This window comes from Ochotona princeps, chromosome 2, assembly GCF_030435755.1.
Source record: "Ochotona princeps isolate mOchPri1 chromosome 2, mOchPri1.hap1, whole genome shotgun sequence".
NCBI lineage: Eukaryota > Metazoa > Chordata > Mammalia > Lagomorpha > Ochotonidae > Ochotona > Ochotona princeps.
In genome coordinates, this window is record NC_080833.1 from 32924293 (window position 1) to 32945378 (window position 21086).

The 21086-nt window shown below is 48.4% G+C and overlaps 1 protein-coding gene across 2 annotated transcripts; it reads right to left on the reverse strand.

Moving 5' to 3' along the window:
* Positions 1–2740: 2740 nt before the first annotated feature.
* Positions 2741–9090, reverse strand: SVBP (small vasohibin binding protein). Of its 2 annotated transcripts, none has more exons than XM_058679913.1 (3): positions 8956–9090; positions 8324–8474; positions 2741–3159 (listed from the first exon to the last, which is right to left on the reverse strand). In XM_058679913.1, exons 2-3 carry the CDS (start codon positions 8435–8437, stop codon positions 3073–3075), a joined length of 201 nt encoding a protein of 66 aa, XP_058535896.1. In that variant the 5' UTR covers positions 8438–8474; positions 8956–9090; the 3' UTR covers positions 2741–3072. The 2 variants fall into 2 exon arrangements, with proteins under 2 accessions (XP_058535896.1, XP_004591569.1); XM_004591512.3 differs by having other exon boundaries at positions 8324–8439; positions 8956–9065.
* Between the last annotated feature and the right edge of the window lie 11996 nt (positions 9091–21086).

The following is a 21086-nucleotide window of genomic DNA, read 5'->3' on the forward strand; positions in this document are numbered from 1 at the left end:
GTGGCTTTGGCTTCCTTGCTTCCACTCAGTGTGACTGCCCTAAGGACCAAGGCCATACACATCACACAGATGAGGTGCCACCTCCTTCCCACCTAGATTGGGGCTGGATGTGAGTCTTGGCCCCAGTCCTGGCTGGGTGCACTTGTGTCCTGTGTTTATCCCTGGGCTAGCAGCTGGACCATCATTATTGCTCTGCCTCGTCCCTGCTGGATCACAGTTTTCCTGGGTGGGGAACAGGGCTTCCAATAGCACTTCCTGGTTTTCGAGCAGAGCCAGCTGCAGGACAGTCACATTGCCCGTTGTGGATGTGTGTGGGAATTTGTAACTTAACAATTTTGTATTTTTACAGTTTGAAGCATCTGCCTTTGGCTTCGTTTTGAGATCATGTACCTCTGTGGGACAAGGGCCTCTTTTATTTTTTTTTAAGATTTATTTATTTATATTGGAAAGGCAGATTTACAGAGAGGAGAGACTAAGATAAAGATCTTCCATCTGCTGGTTCACTCTCCAAGTAGCATCAAGGCTGGAGCTGAGCCAATCAAAAGCCATGAGCCAGGAGCTTCTTCTGGGTCTCCCGCACAGGTGCAGGGTCCCAAGGCTTTGGGCCATCTGCTACTGTTTCCCAGGCCATAAGCAGGGAGCTGGAAGTGGAGCAGCCAGGACACAAACTGGAGTCCATATAGGATCCTGGCATGTGCAAGGTGAGAATTCAGCCACTTAGCCCAAGATTTTACTTTTCAAAAAAAGCTTTTATTTATTTTAAAGTTTCTTCTTTTGTTTATTTAAAAACTAGAATGGTAGAGAAAGAGAGCTTTCTATCGGTTGAATCCCTCACAAATGCCTGTAATAGCTGGGGCAGGACTGGCAGAAACTAGGAAACTGAAACTTCATCTGGGTTGCTTTTGTGGGTGGAAGGGACTCAGTTATTTGAGGCGTCACCTGCCACCTCCAAGGGTGTGCATTAGCAGGAAGCAGGAAGAACTACGGGGAACCTGAACCCAGGTGTTAGGTAAGGGATGCTGTCATTGTTAAGTGGCAGCTTACTTGTGCCACAACACCTGCCCCCTCCCATCTCCTTCAGTTTATGTAGGAGTTGTAATTAACCTTTGAGAAATTACCATTTGCTGACTTTTGTAGTAGTATCAAAAGCTAGGGACAATGATCTAAAAAGGCTGTCTTACTTCTCTTTTCTTACTATGTATCAATATGAAAACCCAGCTGCTTTCAAGTAAGCTGGATATTAAAGAGATTTGACAAATTGTGAATGCTGCTTTTTCTCATTGAATTATTATTTTGGGGAAAAAATGTACCTAATACATGTGTGCAGACGGCAGGTGATGATGCAGGCACCTGAGTCTCCCTGGCCCTGCCTGGGGCCTCGTCTACCCTGGCTGTTGGGGAGCAAATTAGCAGATGAAACTTCTTTCAAATGAGTAACATGAATGGATGAAGTAAAAAGATGGCCCATTCCCGTCTTAGTTCAGGGATCTTGTTACATCTCAAACTTAAAAAAAAATGTATTTTTTTTGTTTGAAAGGCAGTTACAGAAAAAGGACAGAGAGCCATCTTTCTTCCCATACAAGATCCTCAAGGCTGGGATGTGTTAACGCAGGTAGTCCCCACCTGCATTATTGCTTGATTATTTGAAATTTGATGATTTTCCTGTAAAACAATCTGGAAGTCAAGTGGGATTTTTAAGATTTTACAATGATCCTGAGAGTAGGAAAACAGCACCCTTACTTAGGTGGGAAGAGTGAGACTCTGTGTCCTTGACCCCGTCCTTGACATTAGCAGGGTAACTGGATCGAAAGTGGGGCAGCCACGATACGAACCGGCAGTGAGACAGAGATGCGGTCAGTTGATACATTCCCAGCACTGCAAGGGAAAATGCGGCATTTCCAAGTGACAGTAAGATTACAAGATGGCAGTGTTTGGCTGTTTACCCAGCATGAGCTGCTGCAGACAGCTTCCGTTTGCCGGCTCACTCCCCCAAGTGGTCACAACAGCTAGGGCTGGGCCAGGAGCTGAACAGCTGAAGCCATGAGCGGGAAGCTTCTGGGCCTCCCATGTGGATGTCAAGAACCCAAGCAGTGGGGCCATCTTCTGCTGCTTTCCTCAGGTGCATTAAAAGGCAGCTGGAGCAAAGTGGAGCATCCAGGATACAAGCCTGCGCCCAAATGGGCTGCTGGTGGCAGGCAGTGGCTTCACCCGCACTGCCACAACAGGACCCCCTTCAGTGCCTCTTCACTCAGCTCCTTGGAATCCTTGCACCCCGCACTCCCAGGGAGTATCTGCAAATGAAACACACTGGAAACAATTCCCTTTGCCTGACATTAAAGTAACCCTGCTTCTGGCCTTCTGGTACCTGTTTTATACAATGTCCAAAGTACAACCTTACATTTTATACTTAAAAATAGCAGTAGGATGGGGAGACTGCTTTCTGGGGTCCAGAACATTCCCATCACAGCTGTTTCCAGGCCAACAATGCAAGGGTCTAGCCTGCCAGTCGCCAGCTCCTCCAGCACAGCCCAGAAACCAGAGCCTTAGCTACCGCCCCTAAGCAGCGGCTGGCCTGGAGTCAGGGGTCACACACTGCTCTTGTGGGAACAGCGAGCAAATGCAAGTGGCCCTGTTCTTTATCTTCCCTCCCCTGACTCCTGGGGGGCGGGGGCTGCAGCCAGCTCTGCCTTCCTTACCTGTGACATTCCTGCTTCACTTCCCCAGGCAAGAGGCGCAACTGAACTAGTAACATTTTATTGGCAATTTTGGAGAAGATGCACACACAGGAAACACTGATTTTCTTAAACAATAGAAAAAGGGATTTTTTTCTTTTCTTTAAAAAAGGAATCTATCATCTTAGAAGAAGAAAACAAGTCTCTTCAGCAAATACTGGGCCACTGAGCTGGGAGGACCAGTGCTGTGGAAGCTACACACAGGCAGTAAGACAGGTTTCTCCATGGCGGTGTTCCGGTGTAGCTCTGTAGGCTCCAAGGGGCAGGCCAGCTCCAAGGGGATAGGCTCCCACGCAGCACCGCCCGCCAGGCTCCCGGCCCGTGTCAGTGTGGAGCCCACTCACTCTCCAGGAGGCTGCATCTGTTTGCAGAACTCATCAAACTGCTGCTGCTCCAGCTCGGTCATGACTCTGTTGAGGGCATAGATCTGGAAGGGAAAAACACATTTGTGAGCAATGGAGCAGCTGCTCCCCACATCTTCAGACACACCATGCTAGCAAGGGTGATGTGGGGAGAAGGGGACCGTGAGAGACAGGTATTAATCCCATCTGGGCGAACAGGAAGGCATCAGTGAGGCAGGTGCCCTGATTGAGTATTTACGGCACCAGGATGATTTGAACAGGCAGGGACTGGGTATGGCACATGATAGGTGATGAGGGGAAGGGATTATATGTACATAAATAGAAAATAAGAAGACCAGTTCTGGAAACTGCCAGTTTACTATAAGAAGGATATGATGGCATGGAGACTGGGCAGCTGAAGAAAGTAAGACAAGTGCACTGGGGCCTCCGATGCTGTGCCAAGGACTGGCATTTATTGGACAACCACCGAAGGGAACTGTGCAAAACAGCACCTCGATCCTCGCTGTGCAGCTGTGTGAGGAATGGAGTGTGGAGGAGAGACTCCAGGATGCACAGCACGTACCTGTCACAACAGTCCTGAGAAGGGCAGTGGGTACAGACAAGCATTACTAAGATGCAGGAAGAAGACATAACAACCACTGTCATGGTAGGAGACCAGAACAAGACCTGCTCAACTTTGGGCCAAGGCATTCGAAAACTTCAATGACGCAAATTCCTAGAAAAATAAGGTGATCAAGTGGCTGGAAAGCTTGAATGATTCTATAGGGAAAACAGAAATTCGCTGATAAAAACAGTCACAAACACCCCCAAAAAAGAGCCTCAAAAATGATGCTGCCAATGGTAAAATTGGCATATTGTATGTTATGAATATAGTATCACCGTAGAAATAAAATTTGAAGGGTTATAAAATGCTGAGTGAAAAGAGCCAGTCTTAAAACACAGTTCTATAACATAAATGTTCAGACAAGGCTAACCGGGTAATGTATGGCCACACTACAAAATGTTATTTGAGGACACATGTACCAAGGCACTAAACTAATACACAACAGTAAAGGAATGGCTGACGTGACATGAGTTAAAGTGGGCACTGCTACACAAAGGGGCCGGCTTGTGACCAGAATGGGGCCCACAGAGTCCAAGTTACAGGTCATGTTTCAATTGTTTAGCTAGACAGTGAATTCATAAGTATTGGTTTTCTGTTTTGTTTTTTTTAAGATTTATTTATTTTTACTGCACAATCAGATATACAGAGAGGAAAAAAACCAGAAAGGCAGATCTTCCATCCAATGATTCACTCCCCAAGTGACCGCAATGGCCGGTGCTGAGCCAATCTGAAGCCAGGAGCCAGGAGCTTCCTCCAGGTCTCCCACTTGGGTGCAGGAACCTAAGTCTTTGGGCCATCCTCATCTGCTTTCCCAGGCCACAAGCAGGGAGCTAGATGGGAAGTGGAGCTGCCAGGATTAGAACCAGCGCCCATATGGGATCCCGGCACTTTCAAGGTGAGAACTTTGGCCACTAGGTCATCGCGCTGGGCCCAGAGTATTGGTTTTCTACTTCTTCTCTAAGTTGCACATTCATCACACACACAGAGATATATTTATATAAACATATGCCACTTTTAACATACATCATCAGGGATTGAAAAGTTCATGGGGGCCCGGCGGCATGGCCTAGCGGCTTAAGTCCTCGCCTTCAATGCCCCGGGATCCCATATGGGCGCCGGTTCTAATCCCGGCAGCTCCACTTCCCATCCAGCTTCCTGCCTGTGGCCTGGGAAAGCAGTTGAGGATGGCCCAATGCATTGGGACACTGCTCCCACGTGGGAGACCTGGAAGAGGTTCCTGGTTCCCGGCATCGGATCGGCGCAGCACCGGCCCTTTGCGGCTGGCTCACTTGGGGAGTGAATCATCGGATGGAAGATCTTCCTCTCTGTCTCTCCTCCTCTTTGTATATCTGACTTTGTAATAAAAAAAAATAAATCTTAAAAAAAAAAAAAGTTCAAGGAGGAGTAAAATTAAAAGATGTTTATTTTAGTATAAAACATTTGTGAAATCCCTGTGTCATTTTTCACATTATGCATTTTTCAAGAACTTTCTTAAGACTCCTCATGTATGTTAACACCTTCTGCCTCATTTAGTCGACTGCTGTTGAATGCATAGTTGTGCCCTCTGCATGACACGGTGCCTGGGACAGAGGGCTGTTACAGGCTCTGTGGACACCTCCCGCTCAGGAAGGCAGGATGGCAGCAGAAATGAGGAGATCAAATACAAGGGAAAAGAAGAAACACAAAATGATCCTTAGTGTCGGGCGAGGTGGGAAGACAGGCGGCGCATGTGCAAAGGGCCAGGTTAGCGTCAGTGTCACCTCCACGGCCACCTGCGCCCTCCTCAAGACTCCCTTTCTGCAGCAGCGTCTTTGCAGAACTGAATGCAAGGGGTGCCTCCGCCCCGTCCACTCAAGGGGTCTTGCCACATTCCTATTTTAGGAGACTGCATTCCAGGCAGCAGACAGCTAAGCAGCCAGCGAGGGGACCGTATGGCCAAGCATCGAGCAGAGGATCGAAGGCACAGGCCATCCCTTCCCTAACTAGGGGACTCTAATCACATCACTTCACCCTACAGCAAGGGCAATCTCTCCTCCCTCAGGCTTCTAGGCGTACTGTATCCTGGCCTTAGTCCAAAGGGAGGTACTGAAGTGAAAGTGCGGGTGAGGACACCTGCTCACGGCCGGCTGTGTAAACTGCACGTGCTTGTGCGTGCGCACATGCCGAGAGAAGAGCCAAATGCATCTGGAGCGCCAAACCCACACCACAGCGCAGCAAGGAACCATGAACCAGCTCCACCAAGACCTGACCTCTTCCTGGCTTCAACCAGCGCACGCCTCCAGCTGCCAGGACAGTGCCTGGCACATGGTCACAGCACAGTCGTTTCATGAATGGATCGGGAGAGCTGAAATTAGAAGTCTGACACTACCAAACATTAGCAAAGAAGCGAGGTGTGAGATCTTCTTGTACGGCCAGTGGAGGAACCAACTTGCACCATCCCTTTGTAAGAAAGCTGGCAAGACCTAGCAAAACTGAAAACAGACCTAGTGATTCTTGACAGGAATTCCAGCACAGGTACCCAAGAAGACATCCAAAGGCTTCTCCTTATGAACAGTGTTTGTAATAGCAAAAAATCTCGAAATAATTCATATGCCTGCCTGGAGGAAGAAAGTGAACCTGGAAAACAGACCCTGATAAACAGTGACAAGAATCAAGTAGATATCTATATTAATGTGAGCTCTAAAAACAGGATGTAATAAAATGTATGGACTTCCACACAAAGGAGTATTATATTTCATTCAATAACATCTTTTAATGTATTTGAATGTAAACGTATAAAAATAGTGGCAGCTCATTGGAGCCAGTGTTGTGGCATAGTGTGTTAAGCCACTCACTGAGAGGCTGGCATCCAATACGGATACCGGTTCAAGTCCCAGCTGCTCTACTTCTGCTCCAGCTCCCTGCCAACGAGCCTGCGAAAGCAGCAGTAGAGGATAGCTCTCTTCCGTTCATGTGGGAGAGATGGAGAAAACTCCTGGCTTCGAATGGGCTCAGCTCCAGCTACTGCAGCTATGTGGGGAGTGAACCAGTGGATGGAAGGCCTTTCTTCCTCTCTGTAAGTCTGACTTTCAAATAAATAAATATTAAACATATATAAATGTAAAAAAGATAGTGGCAGCTCATAGGGTCCTCCATATAAAAAAGGATATAAGACAGGAAATGGTCAGAAGGACTTCAAATTAAATGTATTTTAATTTTCCTATTTTTAAAAAGACTAGGCAAATATGACAAACTGCTTATCACTGGGGCTGGATGCAGTGCCAGCATCCCGTACAGGCACTGGTTTGAGTCCCAGCTGCTCCACTTCCAATCCAGCTCCCTGCTAATGTGCCCAGAGAGCAGTAAAGGATGGCCTGAGGGCTTGGGCCCCTGCCACCAGGTGGGAGACTCAGATGAAGCTCCCGGCTCCTGGCTTTGGCTTGTTCCAGCTCTGGCTTTTGTGGCCACTGGGGGGAAATAAGCCGACAGGCAGAAAATCTTTCTGTAAATATGCCTTTCAAGTAAATGAAAATAAACATTTTTCAAAATGCTCACCACTACCCACCCGGGGGACTGCGTACTCAGGCGTCTCTAACAGTAGCTTCTTTTTTTTCCTCTACATTCAAACTCCTGGTGGCCGTCTGGGGCAGCAGTTAGGATGCCCTGGCCTGGTGCTCGGGCCTGGCGCGGTGGGCCATTTCAGTTCCTGCTGACACACCCTAGGAGACAGCAGGGACTTGACTCTCCTGCCCACACAGAATTTGGGGCTCCTGCTGCAGCCTGGTCCAGCCTAGCTATTGCGAGCATTTAAGGAGTAGAGACCAGCAAATGAATAATCACTGATCTTCTCTACCTTTCAAATAAACTAATTTTTTTTCTTACAAATTTCCCCCTTTAAAAAAAAAACCCTCAAAATTGAAAGAACAAGACCAGCAAGTTTTCCCCCATGATACTTAGATAAATAAGTAAAATAAAATACTTGGGGCCAACGTGCTAGCCTAGCAAGCTAAACCTCTGCCTGCAGCACTGGCATCCCACATGGCACTGGTTCTAGTCCCGGCTGCTCCACATGTGATCCGGTTCCCAGATTATGACCTGGGAAAGCAGAGGAAGATGGCTCAAGTTCTTTGGTCCTTGCGCTCATGTGGGAGACCTAAAAGAAGTTCCCCTTTGGATCGATCATTGTAGCCATTCGGGAATTGAACCAACAGGCGGAAGATCTATCTGTTCCTCCCTCCCTATAACTCTTTCGAGTGAAAAAGAAATCTTTTTTAAAAGTAAGAAAAAATAGTTCTGGATAGGGTTCAACATCAGCAGTGTAAGCAGTTCACAGCTTCGGATTCTTTGATTTTAAGCGCTGAGGGAACAAAGGAACAGCGTACGCTGGTGGTTTTACAGCTTGGGCCTTTAGCTGGTTTTCAGAAGCCACTTTCTGCACCTGTGCTGGGGTGGGGCAAGAGGGTCTGACCCTTCCCCTCGCATCCCCTTACTCCCAACCACTAAAGATCTGGGCCATGAGCCCTCCACGGGCCTGGGACTGGTGGGGTTCGGGCACCCACCCCCACCCACGTACCCCTGGCCTCCACCTGGGCGAGCACCACTGCGGGCCTCCCATCGCAGCCCCCAGCAGCCCGCCCCTCGCTCACCTCTGCTCTCTGCCGCTGCTTCAGCTCCTGCTGCGCTGATTTCTGCTTAGCCTTCTCCACTCTGCTCACGGGTTCTTTAACTTTGGACTTTTCTTTACGCGAGGGTGGGTCCATGGCTTGGCGTCTGTATCAGGCAGCCCTGCCCTGGATGCTACAGACGGGAGGCAGGCCGTTATACAAAGGGACTATCTCTCGACCCCTTCCTTTGACAGGTCAGGCGAAGGACCAAGGGCTCAGCAAGTGCCCTCCCCTCTCCGAGCCTCGGCTGGCGGGCTACAGCACACCGGACAGCAGTCCCCAGCGGGCTGTGTGTGGGGATCACCCCATGGGGCCACCACGGGGGCGCGCCCCCTGAGGGCCGGTTATAATTCGGACACAGAGGCCTGGAGTGGGCCGTTTCCGGCCTCCGGGCCAGGGCTTCCCATCTTCCGCCCCCGGCCGGCGCGGGGGAGACCGGACCGCGTCCCCCCTCCGGCCACCCGGGCCTCCAGCCAGGGCCCCGCGGCCCCCCACCCGCTCCCAGCGCCCGCCTCGGCCGGCCGGCCGGCCCCCAGAGAACCCATCCTCTCCCGCCCGCCCCGCTCCCTGGGGCCAGAGGGCGGCTAGCGAGCCCGGTGGGTGCCGGCTCCTACCCGGGCTCGCGGCGAGACCCCACGCGGGACGGTGCCTCGCCGTTCCCCGGCTGCGGGTCCTAGAGGCCGAGCCCACCGCCCCTCGGGCTGGGCAGGGCCGGGGAGGAGCCGCGCGCGCGCTCCAGGCGCCACGCGGCCCGCCCTCAGGAGCCATTGCGCGTGCGCAGAGGAGTCAGCCCCGCCCATGGGGCGGGGTCGGGGCGGGGCCTGGATGTTCGGGGCAGGGCCTGGAAGGTCTGGGCGGGGACTAGGCGGTCGGGGGCGGGGCCGGGGAGTGGGCTACGACCCTCGCCAACTGTTTTCCTGCAGGAACGTGGAAATATATTAAGGTTCCACCCAAAATCGACGGGATGTAGATTAAACAGCTTTCAGCTAAACTAGCACTAATGGACAGGAAAGCGTTCCTAATGAGAACAACCTCTCTTGGGTTTATTGTATTCCATGTGCTGAAGAGTTCACATTTATTTATTTGTTCATTTTAAAAGATTTGTTTATTTTTATTGGAAAGTCAGATGTACAGAGAGGAGGAGAGACAGAGAGGAAAATCTTCTGTCCTTTGTTTCACTCCCCAGAGGGACGGAAGATCTTTCTCTTTGTATCACCTTCTGTCTGTGAATCTGTCTTTCCAGTCAGGCCAGGGGCCAGGAGCTTTCTCAGGTCCCCCACGCAGGTGCAGTCATAAGGACTTGGACCATCCTTCAATGCTTTCCAGGCCACAAGCAGGGAGCTGGATGGGAAGTGGAACAACTGTATAAGAACTGGTGTCCATCTGGGATCCTTGTGCATGAAAAATGAGGATTTAGCCACTGAACCAACACACTGGGCCCTAGTTTTAGAAACTTCATATAGAAATACTAATTGAGTTATTAGTAATAAAAAATCATTTTGTCTGTGTGTGTGTGTGTGTGTGTGTCTGTGAGAGATATTATGCTTAGAGTGTCAAGGCAAAAGTTGTCCAGTACGAAATGCCAAAATCTCCAGAAAGGCTCCATCAGGACTGTGAGACATCTCTCCGTGTAATCACCCCAAAAGGTGAGCTAGCTTTAACCTTTTGATCTTGGCCCACCACCCCATCCGCTTCTTGCTCCAGACTCCTCTGCTGTTGCCCTAGGAATTCCCCTAACATCCTGCTGGGAATTCTCTCTGTCTTTCTTGTGCCAAACCCCTGCTCCTAGGATCTTGTTTTGATCTTGGTTTATTCTCTCACATTGGATGGGAACCTTCTCCAGCGATTCCTCGGAAGAGCTTCACAGGAAGCAAAGTTTTCAGTCTCTGCTTATTCGGAAAACACACGCGGATTTCCAGGTGGGAGCTCCTTCTTCCCTCAGAACTTTAAACGTATGGATCGGCCCATGGTCATCTAACTCCGCAAGTGACTACACTCTTGTGCTTGCTCATTTGTTTCTGGAAGCTTCTGGAATGTTTTCCCTTTATTCTTTTTTTTTTTTTTTTTTTTTTTTAAGATTTCTTGTTATTGGAAAGCCGGATATACAGAGAGGAGGAGAGACAGAGAGGAAGATCTTCCATCCGATGTTTCACTCCCCAAGTGAGCCGCAACGGGCCGGTGCACACCAATCCAGTGTCGGGAACCAGGAACCTCTTCCGGGTCTCCCATGTGGGTGCAGTGTCCCAAAGCTTTGGGCCGTCCTCAACTGCTTTCCCAGGCCACAAGCAGGGAGCTGGATGGGAAGTGGAGCTGCCAGGATTAGAACCGGTGCCCATATGGGATCCCGGGGCTTTCAAGGCGAGGACTTTAGCTGCTAGGCCATGCCGCCGGGCCCTCCCCTTTATTCTTGATATTCTGAACTTTTGTAATCACGTGTCCTGTCAACTTTTTTTTTTTAAATCATTGCCTGTTGATTAGGGCACAAAGGGTAGAGGGCTACAGGAAAGTGGGTAAGACCATTGTTTCCACATTATTATTATTATTTCTGTATCTACGGTAAGGAGGAAGATAAAGGGAGAAGGCCCACCCAGCCTCCCACCAATCCTAGGTCCCCGACATGGGCATGCTCCAAGGGCACCGCTCAAGTGGTTTTGATAGTTCAACAGATCTGAATTGCTGCCGGTCTCACCATTCCAAGCACAATGAAATCTTTCCAGAACTCATTGTTTGACATAGTCCACCATAGAGTCTCCGTTTGCACAGATTTTCACTGCCAACACATGGTTGGGGTGAGTTGGTTGATTTGTTCTGTCCTCTGTTGTGGTACCAGGTGTCCTCTGCAGGCTACAATGGACTGCCATATCCTCCATGTGCACCTAGAAACGCTGTTCACTGCTCCGTCTGAGCCTCTGAGGAGGCTCAGCTTTGGCCGTCAATGTATTTTGTTCATTTCACTAAGCCCTCAGCCTTTATTAGAAAACACTGTCTTCACCTCGGAGAAATATTCTTGTGCCCTGTACTTTCCAATCTTTACACTCCTGTTAGCTTTTGTTTATTCTATTTCACAAGAGATTGTTCTGAGCTGGATGTATTCTTTAGTTCCTCTGTTGAATGTTCTCGTTTCTGCTACCAAAATCTTAGCTTCTAAAGTTTTTCATTGTCCCAGGCTTTACTTCTGGGAAGCCTCTTCTGGGTGGGGATTCAGGAACCTCTGTTATTTATGGATTTCATTTTGTCACTGACCTTGCTTTCTGGATTGTTATGTATCTTGGCCCCTGGCAGTCCTGCTGGCGCCTCTCCTCTGAGAACAAAGATAGTTACCATTTCTCGGACACCATGCGCCGCTGTCAGGATTTTGCAGGTTTTAATTCATCTTAACTCTTGCCATAACCCCTTGAGGTCCAGCTGAGCGTCAGCTTCCTGCCAGTTGCAGGCACCTGGTTAGAGTCTGTTCCCACTAGATCGGTTACTAAGTCATCAGGCATCCACCTGTCTGCCTCTTCCTTCAACAATGAAGGGACAGCTAACTTCACAGCTATTTCCTGTCCCATTCTCTTTGCCCTCCTAGACGTTTCTGTTTTCATTGCAAGAATGTCATGGAACAGAGGCAAATGTTAGTGCTCAAATGAGCCATGCTTATGTAACCGGAAGCCAAACCCTCTGGCTCTCTCTTAAGCCGAAAACAGTTTAATATTTATAGGTTGGCCTGTGACTAATGACTAAAGGATTATTAGCCTCCTCCAAAGGGAAATTAAAAAATCTAAGCATAAAACCAGTGCCCATATGGAATCCTGGCATGCTGAAGGCAAGGACTTTAGCCACCAGACCACCAAGCCGGGCCCAATAAATCATTTTTATTGCTGCCATTTTTTCAAACAAAGTGGGTATATTTTATTATTTACTTATTTATTGTATTGGAAAGATTTACAGAAAGAAAGATCTTCCATCTGCTGGTTCACTCCCCAACTGGCTGTAACGGCCAGAGCTGAGCCAATCCAAAACTAGGAGCCAGGAGCTTTTTCCGGGTCTCCCTAATGGGTGCAGGGTCCCAAGGCTTTGGGCCGTCCTCAACTGCTTTTCCAGGCCACAGGTAGGGAGCAAGGTGGGAATTGAGGCTGCTGAAACATGAACCTGAGCCCATATGGGATACGCTGTGGACCCATTGCTGCCATTTTTAGCAGAAAAATCTTTTGTTGCCATTTATCTATGAAGCTCACAGTAACAGGTAAAAGTTCTTTAATCCCATCACACAGAAGATGAAATTTTGTTTTTGGCAACAATTTTTTTCCCCTAAGGCTTATTAATTTGTGTGTGTATGAGAGAAAGTGCTGGTTCACTGCCCTAATGGTCACAACAGTTGGGGCTGGGCTGGATCCAAGCACGCAGGCCGTCAACCCAGGTACAGTAGCAGGAAGCTGGAAGGGAAGTAGAGAGCTTCTGGGATTAAACCCAGCACCTCAGAAAGGGAAATGGGCATCTCAGGCAGCTGCTTGACCCACTGCACCACAACACCCATCGCTGTTGTTTTTCTTGGGGTGACATGTGCACTGGAATAATTTTGGGGGTGATTTCTGTTAAATGTCAAAGCCTGACTGGTGACAGTTTGTGGGACCTCCTTCCCAGTGAGAAGGAAACTCGCAGTTCAGGCACTTGAGTGTCTTTCCTGGGGAAACTCATTGCACTTTGTCACACGGCACATTTGCTATGTTCTCTCTTGCTTCTTTGTTCCACAGCGTGCTGAGAAGCCATGTGTCCGTGGGTTGAACCGGTAACTTTCACTCACAGGTGGTACCAAGGCGCCTGTCATTTTTCCATCACTGCTTTTCGCAGTGCCCTTGAAGACATCAAAGAGCCCCTGCACTGTTACACATGCAAGTAGCTTTCCCCAGACTGGTGGGGCTGGTGAAAGGGTGAGTCTTACAGGGGTCCTGCCCACACCCCGAGAATGACTGCTCTGGTGGCGTCCTGGAATGTGAGTTGAGGACATTCGGAGTGGCACTGTCTGTGCTGTCTGGGACCTGGGATGTGGCATGCTGGCAGCTGGCTTGCAAGTCTCACTTCCCCTGTTCCTGGGTGGGCAGAGGGGAACATGGCGTGGGCGGGCCACCTCACCTCCGGGTCTGCTAGACTCAGAAGCAAATGTTGACTGAGAAAGGCAGTACCGGGGAGGAGCTGGGCACAGCACGCTCCGTCTTTATCAAACACTTGGTGCAAGCTGAAGGTGTATACTGTGTTGTGAAGCACACACCTTTGGTTATTATGGTGAGTACAGTAACTAATGAGAGCGGTTTATCACTTGCTGAGGGACAGTAAGCTAGTCGGCTTGTCAGGAGGGGCCTGTCAGGGAGGGTGCAGCCAGCGATAAGACAGTGCGTTAAAGAACATGACTAACAGGTATGTGTCTTTGAGGCCAGTTGTCCTAATTACTCTGATTTGAAAAACAGGAGGAGCTGATAGGATCAGCATATACCAAAGGGGGTTACCAAATTACTCTCGCAGTCAGCATCAAGGCACAAGGGGGCAGAGGGTGCAAGGGCCCACTTGTCCCTTGACATCCAGGGTTCCCTCGCTTTCAAGGGGCCTCCTCTTCGCTCCATCCCTTTATCAGGGCCAGACAGGCAGGGGCGTGGCTGGTCGGTTTGTGGGGCCGTGACAGGCAGTCTCTGGCCTTGGGCTACAGAGCAGAACTGGAAGCTTCTCCAGACTCACCTGCTGCTCTGACACATCTGCTGATTCTGGACCTCCCGCATGGCAGGGCGGCAGCATTCCCAGCTTGGAGACTCCTGTTTGCCAGTGAGAGACAAGCATTTCTAACTCCCAAGGTGGTGAGTTCTTGCCCCTCTCCCATCTCTGCAGCCCCTTACTTTTCTCCGCACTCTCAATTTTTGTAGAAGATAATGGACATTTTAAAGGATGGAGCTGGGCAAGGCTTAGCTGTCACTGAAGGAGCACACAGGGATAAGTGTCAGGGATGGATTTGTTCTGGATGTTTGCATAGTGGTAACTGTTAGTGCTACAGCTTGCATGTTTTATACTCAACACCCATAGATGTGGCAGGAGCTTCTTCAACTGCTTTGGGGAAAGTCAATTATAATTTTTTTTTTTCAGATTGAGAAGTTTTTAAAGTTAAAGTGTTTCAAGCTTAAAGTAACTGCCCATGAAATTTTTCCGATACGTATAGTGATAAAAAAGCTGGTTGGTGTATGAAGAATTTTGCAAGCCGTTAAGAGACTTATGCCCCAAATAGAAAAGTTAATAAGGAACTCAGAAATTGGCAAATAAAAACTGAGTACTCAAAGAAATGCAAATTAAGAAGTAATACATTTTTAAGAGGATATCATTTTAAAAAAGATTTATTTATTTGAAAGTCAGAGCTACAGAGACACAGAGAGATGTTGTATCTGCTAATTTACTGCCCCAGAAGGCCACAATAGCGGGACCAGGCCAAAGCTAGGAGTCAGGGGCTTCCTCGTGGAGGCTGGAGCTCAAACACTTGTGCCGTTCGTCGCTGTCCTCCCAGGCAACATAAGCAGGGAGTTGGGGATAAAGTGGAGCAACCAGGGCATGAACAGGCTTTCAGACGGGATGCCAGCGGGGCAGGCAGCAGCCCAACCCTCCATGCCATGATGTCTGCCTCTAATGTGACAACATGTTCTTACTCTCACACTGACAATTGTTTTCCTAATTATTATTTGAGAGGCAGAGAAAAAGACAGAGAAAAAGAGACAGAAAAGGAGAGATCTCCCATTCACTGGTTCATTGGCCCGGGCCATGGCTATTGCCATGAGACAGGAATGTAATACAGGTCTTGCATGTCAGTGGCAAGAACTCAAGCACTTGAGCGTTACCTCCTGGGATCTGTGCTAGCGGGAGCTGCAATCAGAGAGCCAGGTACTGAACACAGGTGCTCCAGTGCGGGACATGGGATCCTAATTGCTGGGCTAAATGTCCACTCTTGATGAAGATTTTTTAAAAAAGACTTATTTATTTTTATTGGAAAGTCCAATCTACAGATAGGAGGAGAGACAGAGAGGAAGGGCTTCCATCCAATGATTCACTCCCCAAGTGGCCGCAATGGCCAGAGCTGCGCTGATCTGAAGCCAGGAGCCAGGAGCTTCCTCCAGGTCTCCATGCAGGTGCAGGATCCCAAGGGTTTGGGCCACCCTCCACTGCTTTCCCAGGCCAAAAGCAGGGAGCTGGAAAAGAAGTGGAGCAGCTAGGACATGAACTGGCACCCATATTGGATGCTGGGTTTGGAAGCAAAAGCTTAGCTTACTATACCATGATACCGGCCTGCCTACAAAGATTTTTAAAATGATACATCCAGTAATGGCAAGAATGTGGGAAAATAAGCAATCTTGTATACATTGGCAAACTGATACAATCTTTTTAGAGTGTATTTTAATGGTATAAATTAACTGCCTTCCCATTTTAAAGAGGGGTAACTGAAAACCTGAGAGCTTAAGTGACTTATTTAGTTACCAACAGAACTAGTTAGGAGACAAGCTAAAACTAGTTCTTAAGCCTTATGATTCCAACCTTGTTAAATAACCTTGTTTTTTTTTTTAAGATTTATTTATTTTTATTGGAAAGTCAGATGTCTATAGAGAGGAGGAGAGACAGAGAGGAAGATCTTCTGTCTGATGATTCACTCCCCAAATGACCGCAACGGCTGGAGCTGAGCCAATCCGAAGCCAGGAGCCAGGAGCTTCCTCCAGGTCTCCCACATGGGTGCAGAATCCCAAAGTTTTGGGCTGTCCTCAACTGCTTTCCCAGGCCACAAGCAGGGAGTTGGATGGGAAGCAGGGCTGTCGGGATTAGAACCGGCACCCATATGGGATCCCGGGGTGTTTAAGGCGAGGACTTTAGACACTAGGCCACCGTGCCAGGCCCCAGTCTGCTGTTATTTATGGCAATGTTCGCTGTAGGCAACCTAAACAGTCTACAATGTGGAGTGATTTTACGTTCCTGCATGTCCAGAGCCCTGGCATGGTGGCATAGGTTAAGCTTGTGCTTGTGGGTCTGGTATCCCATATGGGCACTGGTTTGAGTTCTGGCTGCTCTAGTTCCAATCCAGTTCTCTGCTTAATATGGAGGATGGCCCAAGTGCATGGACCCCTGCAACCACATGGCTCCTGGCTTCAGACAAGCCCAGTTTTGGCTATTATCACCTGGGGAACCAGCGAATAGAAGATATCTCCTTCTCTTTCTATAACTCTGCCTTTCAAATGGATAAAAATAAATCTTTGAAAAAATGTCTTGCATATCCATGAGGAAAGCGAGAAGTCATCCAAGAGTGTCTTGTGGCGTTGGAGGCTGCACATCCTGTAATGGCGGTGGTGGCAGGTGTTGGCACATGGGTGAAGATGACACTTGGGATGCCTGCTGCCTGCATGAGTGCTTGGTCTGGCTCGGCTCCAGATTCCAGCTCCCTGCTGCACACCCAGAGTGAAAGTGGCTGATGCTCATGTGCTTGGTTCCTGTCACTGGTAGGAGAGACTTGTATTAAGTTCTGGGTTCTGATTCACCCTGGTCCAGTCCTGGCTGGCGTGGACATTTGGGGAGTGAACCAGGACATTGGCGATCTCTCAGTTTCTCTGTCTTTCTGCCTTTCACATAGATTATGTAAATGTATAGCAATTTTAAAAAGCAGTTCCTGGGCCTGCTTGGTAGCCTAGTGGCTAAAGTCCTTGCCTTGCTGGGCTGGGATACGATATGGGAGCCAGTTCATGTCCTAGCGGTTCCACTTCCCATCTAGCCCCCTGCTTGTGGCCTGAGAAAGCAGTTGAAGATGGTCCAAAGCCTTGGGACCCTGCGCCCACGTGGGAGATCAGGAAGAAGCTTCTGGCTCCTGGCTTTGGATCAGCACAGCTCCAGCCATTGTGGCCATTTGGGGAGTTAATCAGCTGATGGAAAATCATCCTGTCTCTCCTCTTCTCTGTGTATCTGACTTTCCAATAAAAATAAAATAAATCTTAAAAGAAGTAGTTCCTGGTAAAAGCATTAGGTATTGGTAAATATAATATGATGTTATTTTCTTACAAGTATCTATATGCATAGAAAAAAGATCTGAAGAAATTTTGAAGACGTATTATCTCTGAGTGGAGGAATTATAGCGCGTTAAAAAAATTTCTTTTTTAAAGGTAATTTCCAGATTATCTTACAATAAGCAGGTTAGAAAAAGCCCCAAATTGTGGCATGTACATCAAAATGCAGGAAGTGAAATCATAGATTTATTAGGGGAAATTTCTGCCTCCAGGAAGTCTGTGATAATCACTCCACAGAGTGATGAAGTCATTTACCCGTGTCATGGCATACAGTTATTAATCCAGTCATTCATTGCTGTACTTATACTGTTTCATTCCATCAGCTTCCAGAATGGCCTGGAAATCTGCTTGCCAGACACCTTGACATATGTGTGCGTGTACGTGCGTGTGTGTGTGTGTGCATGTGTGTGTGTGATTGCCTTTCCTGTTCTCCGTGTGAAGGGGACGGTGACACCTGCTGGCAATGCTGAAGACAGTGTGCTTAAGGTTGCTTCCACCACGCACCACGCACCATGCGGGTGTTTTTACTGTAGAGCATTCTGAAGCCACAGACATACGTTTAGGATGGCGTGTAAGTGCAGTTGTATATCAGTGTAATGTTGATGGGTGTTAGATGAGGACGCGATCAGAAGAAGAAAACGTGGAAATCAGCAAGGTGACCAAATGCTTCTTAACTCCATATGCAAGAAAACATGGGATGAAGAGCTGGGAGCCCTTGGCAGTTTCCCACTCAGCGCCAAGAGCGAGCCAGGGGGCAGTCGCTGAGCAGCTGCGGCTGTGGCTTCTTTTTAGGAGACTCCAGGAGACTCCAGCTCTACCATTGATTAGGGTAGGAAGGGTCCCTAAATAGGGGAAAGTGGATGAGACCATTGTTTTCAATGTTCTTTTTCTTCTTCCTGTATCTGGGGGGAGAGGGGACAGACGGGTAAAGCTGAAATCAGCAGGACAGCCACATCAGTACCTGGGGATGGAGAATGGCCACCCCATGTCATCCCAGGGTCCCTAGTGTGGATCTTGTTCCAAGGATACTGCTCAAGTGGTTTTGATAGTTCTGAAATGTTGTTGATTTTGTTCCTCCAAGGTTGAGAAAATCCTGTCCGTTGGCTGACATAGTCCACCATAGAGTCTCCATTTGCCCAGATACTTGCTATCAACATTTGGCTGGGAGAGTTGTCCAACTTGTTCTGCCTTCCATCCTCTGCTATGGTACTAGATGTCCTCTGTAGGCCCCAATGGGCTGCCATATCCCCCATATGCATCTGAACATGCCACCCACTTCTCTGTCCTTAGTAACTGAGGAAGCCCAGTTCTGACACAGGCATTCCAAGGTCAGACCCCATCATGGAATTTTGAGTTCAGCGGTTCAGTTGGGGAGATCCCCAAAGAAACCTCATCTGAGATGATCCCAGATCTGACTCCTGTGTGTGCCAGCCAGTGTGGGATCTGGCTGAGTCCATCATCCATGTCAGCCTGCATACACACTGGTGGTTGTCATTGCTGAGTAGATTCTGTCTCCAGCCCCTTCTCTTGTACAAACCAATGGATACTGCAGCCCAGCACTACTCTGCCCACCACACACTTGGTCCTCATGCACACCAGTGGGAACTGCAGCCCAGTGGGAACAACCCACAAAACACCCCACCAGGCATGTCCCCAGCCCTGGTTCCTGTGCATGACGGTGCGTGCAGCAGACTGGTCCAATATGTCCCGCATCCCATTCAGCTTTTGTACACACCAATGCATGCTACAGTACAGCTCAGGTCAACCAACCCCAGCCAGGTCCACCCCCAGCCCTGGTTCTCATGTGCACCAATGGGAGATGCAGGGTATCAGAGAGTTGCCCACAGTTTCTCTACTGGGCCCATTCCCAGCACTGTCCAGGTAGTTCTGCAGTCTAGTTTGACAAGATTTGCCCTAATCTTAGCACTTGCCAGCTGATGCTGCCGCAAAGCCCTACCAGTCAGTGGATATAGACGCTTAGCCCAGCCTGGCTCGTCCCCTAACTCAGCTCACATGCAGGCCAACAGGTATTGTAGCCCTACTAGGTGTGGTCTGCCCCCATCCCAGTTCTCCATCTCTTAATGTATTTGTTTTCTGATAACTAAACTGATACATTGTGTGAGGTAAAGATTTGAAAAAACAATAAAAAATAACACATCAGGAAAGTCATAAGGATCACCTAAAATCCTCACCCACCCCAGAAGGAGCCATTGTTTGATATCTGCATTCTTGCTCTGTTACTGAGTATATCCCTCCAAAATATTATTATGTGTATAAAAAGCAAATTTGAAATAAAGCAAAAATCCGCGGTGCTTGAAGGATTGTTCTGTCATATACTTATGAAATGCTGCATTGTATCCCATTGTAAGAAAGCATCCTTCAGGGTCCGGTGTGAAGGTTCAGTGGCTAAATCCTTGCCTTGCATGCACCAGGATCCCATATGGGCTCTGGTTCATGTCCTGGCTGCTCCGCTTCCCATCCAGCTCCCTGCCTGTGGCCTGGGAAAGCAGTAAAGCATGGCCCAAAGTCTTGGGATCCGGCACCCATGTGGCAGACCTGGAAGAAACTCCTGGTTTCAGATCAGCTTGGCTCTGGCCCTTGTGGCCACTTGGGGAGTAAGCCAGTGGATGGAAAATCCTTCTCTGTGTATTTCCTTCTCTCTGTAAATCTGCCTTTCCAATAAAAATAATTTTTTAAAAAGCCATTGCAATCACTTGGGGAGTGAACAAGCAGATGGACAGTCCTTCTGTTTGTATCTCTTTCTATAAATCTTTCTTTCCATTAAAATAAATTTTAGAAAAGCATCCTTAAGTAATTCATTATTCCCTTTGCAATGCATTTTTTGTTTTCAAAAGTTTTCCTTCATATAAGTCATTTTCTGTTGAAAATGCTCTTCTGTATCTGTATCTGTCTGTATATGTATCTGTATATATGCAATTACATCGTATAATTGCAGCATTCAGCTCAGCTCAGCTCTGGCTGTTGCGGCCATTTAAGGAGTGAATTGGTAGATGGAACATCTATCTCTCTCCTTCTCTCTGTAACTCTACCTTTAAAATAAAAGTAAAGAAATATTTTTCAGAAAGTATTACTTCTTTAAAAGGTGAAGTTACAGAGAGAGGAGGGAGAGAGATCTTTCATCTGCTGATTCACTCCCACAAATGGTCGCAATGGTTAGAACTGGGCTAGCTGAAGCTAGGTGCCAGGAGCTTCTTCTGGGTCTCCTACACGGGTGTAGGGGTTCATGTTATCCTCTGCTGCTTTCCCAGGCCACAAGCAGGCAGCTGGATGGGGAGTAGAGCAAGCGGTACTTAAACTGTCGTCCGTATAGTATGCCAGCATCACAGGCAGCAGCTAAATCCGATGTGTCACAGTGCCAGCTCCAAACCCAGGGCTTTCTAACTGCAGGTCTAGAGCTTGTGAAATGAATACCTTCAAGATCAAGTGGAGAGGTTTGTTAGCTGTCCAGGGAAGAGCTGCGGGCTGTGTGATACATGAGGACAGGTGCTTCCTGAGCTGGACCTTGGACACAGGGTGCACCCAGATGCTGCAATTCAGGGATTGGCTTGTCTGCATCTGGATACAAGTTCTGGTTTTCCAGATCCTTCTTTTTGCTGCCTAAATCACACTCCGTGGTTCAACCACTTGATCCATCCTCCTCGCCCACAGCATGTACAGAGTTAACTAGAATGCCCTTC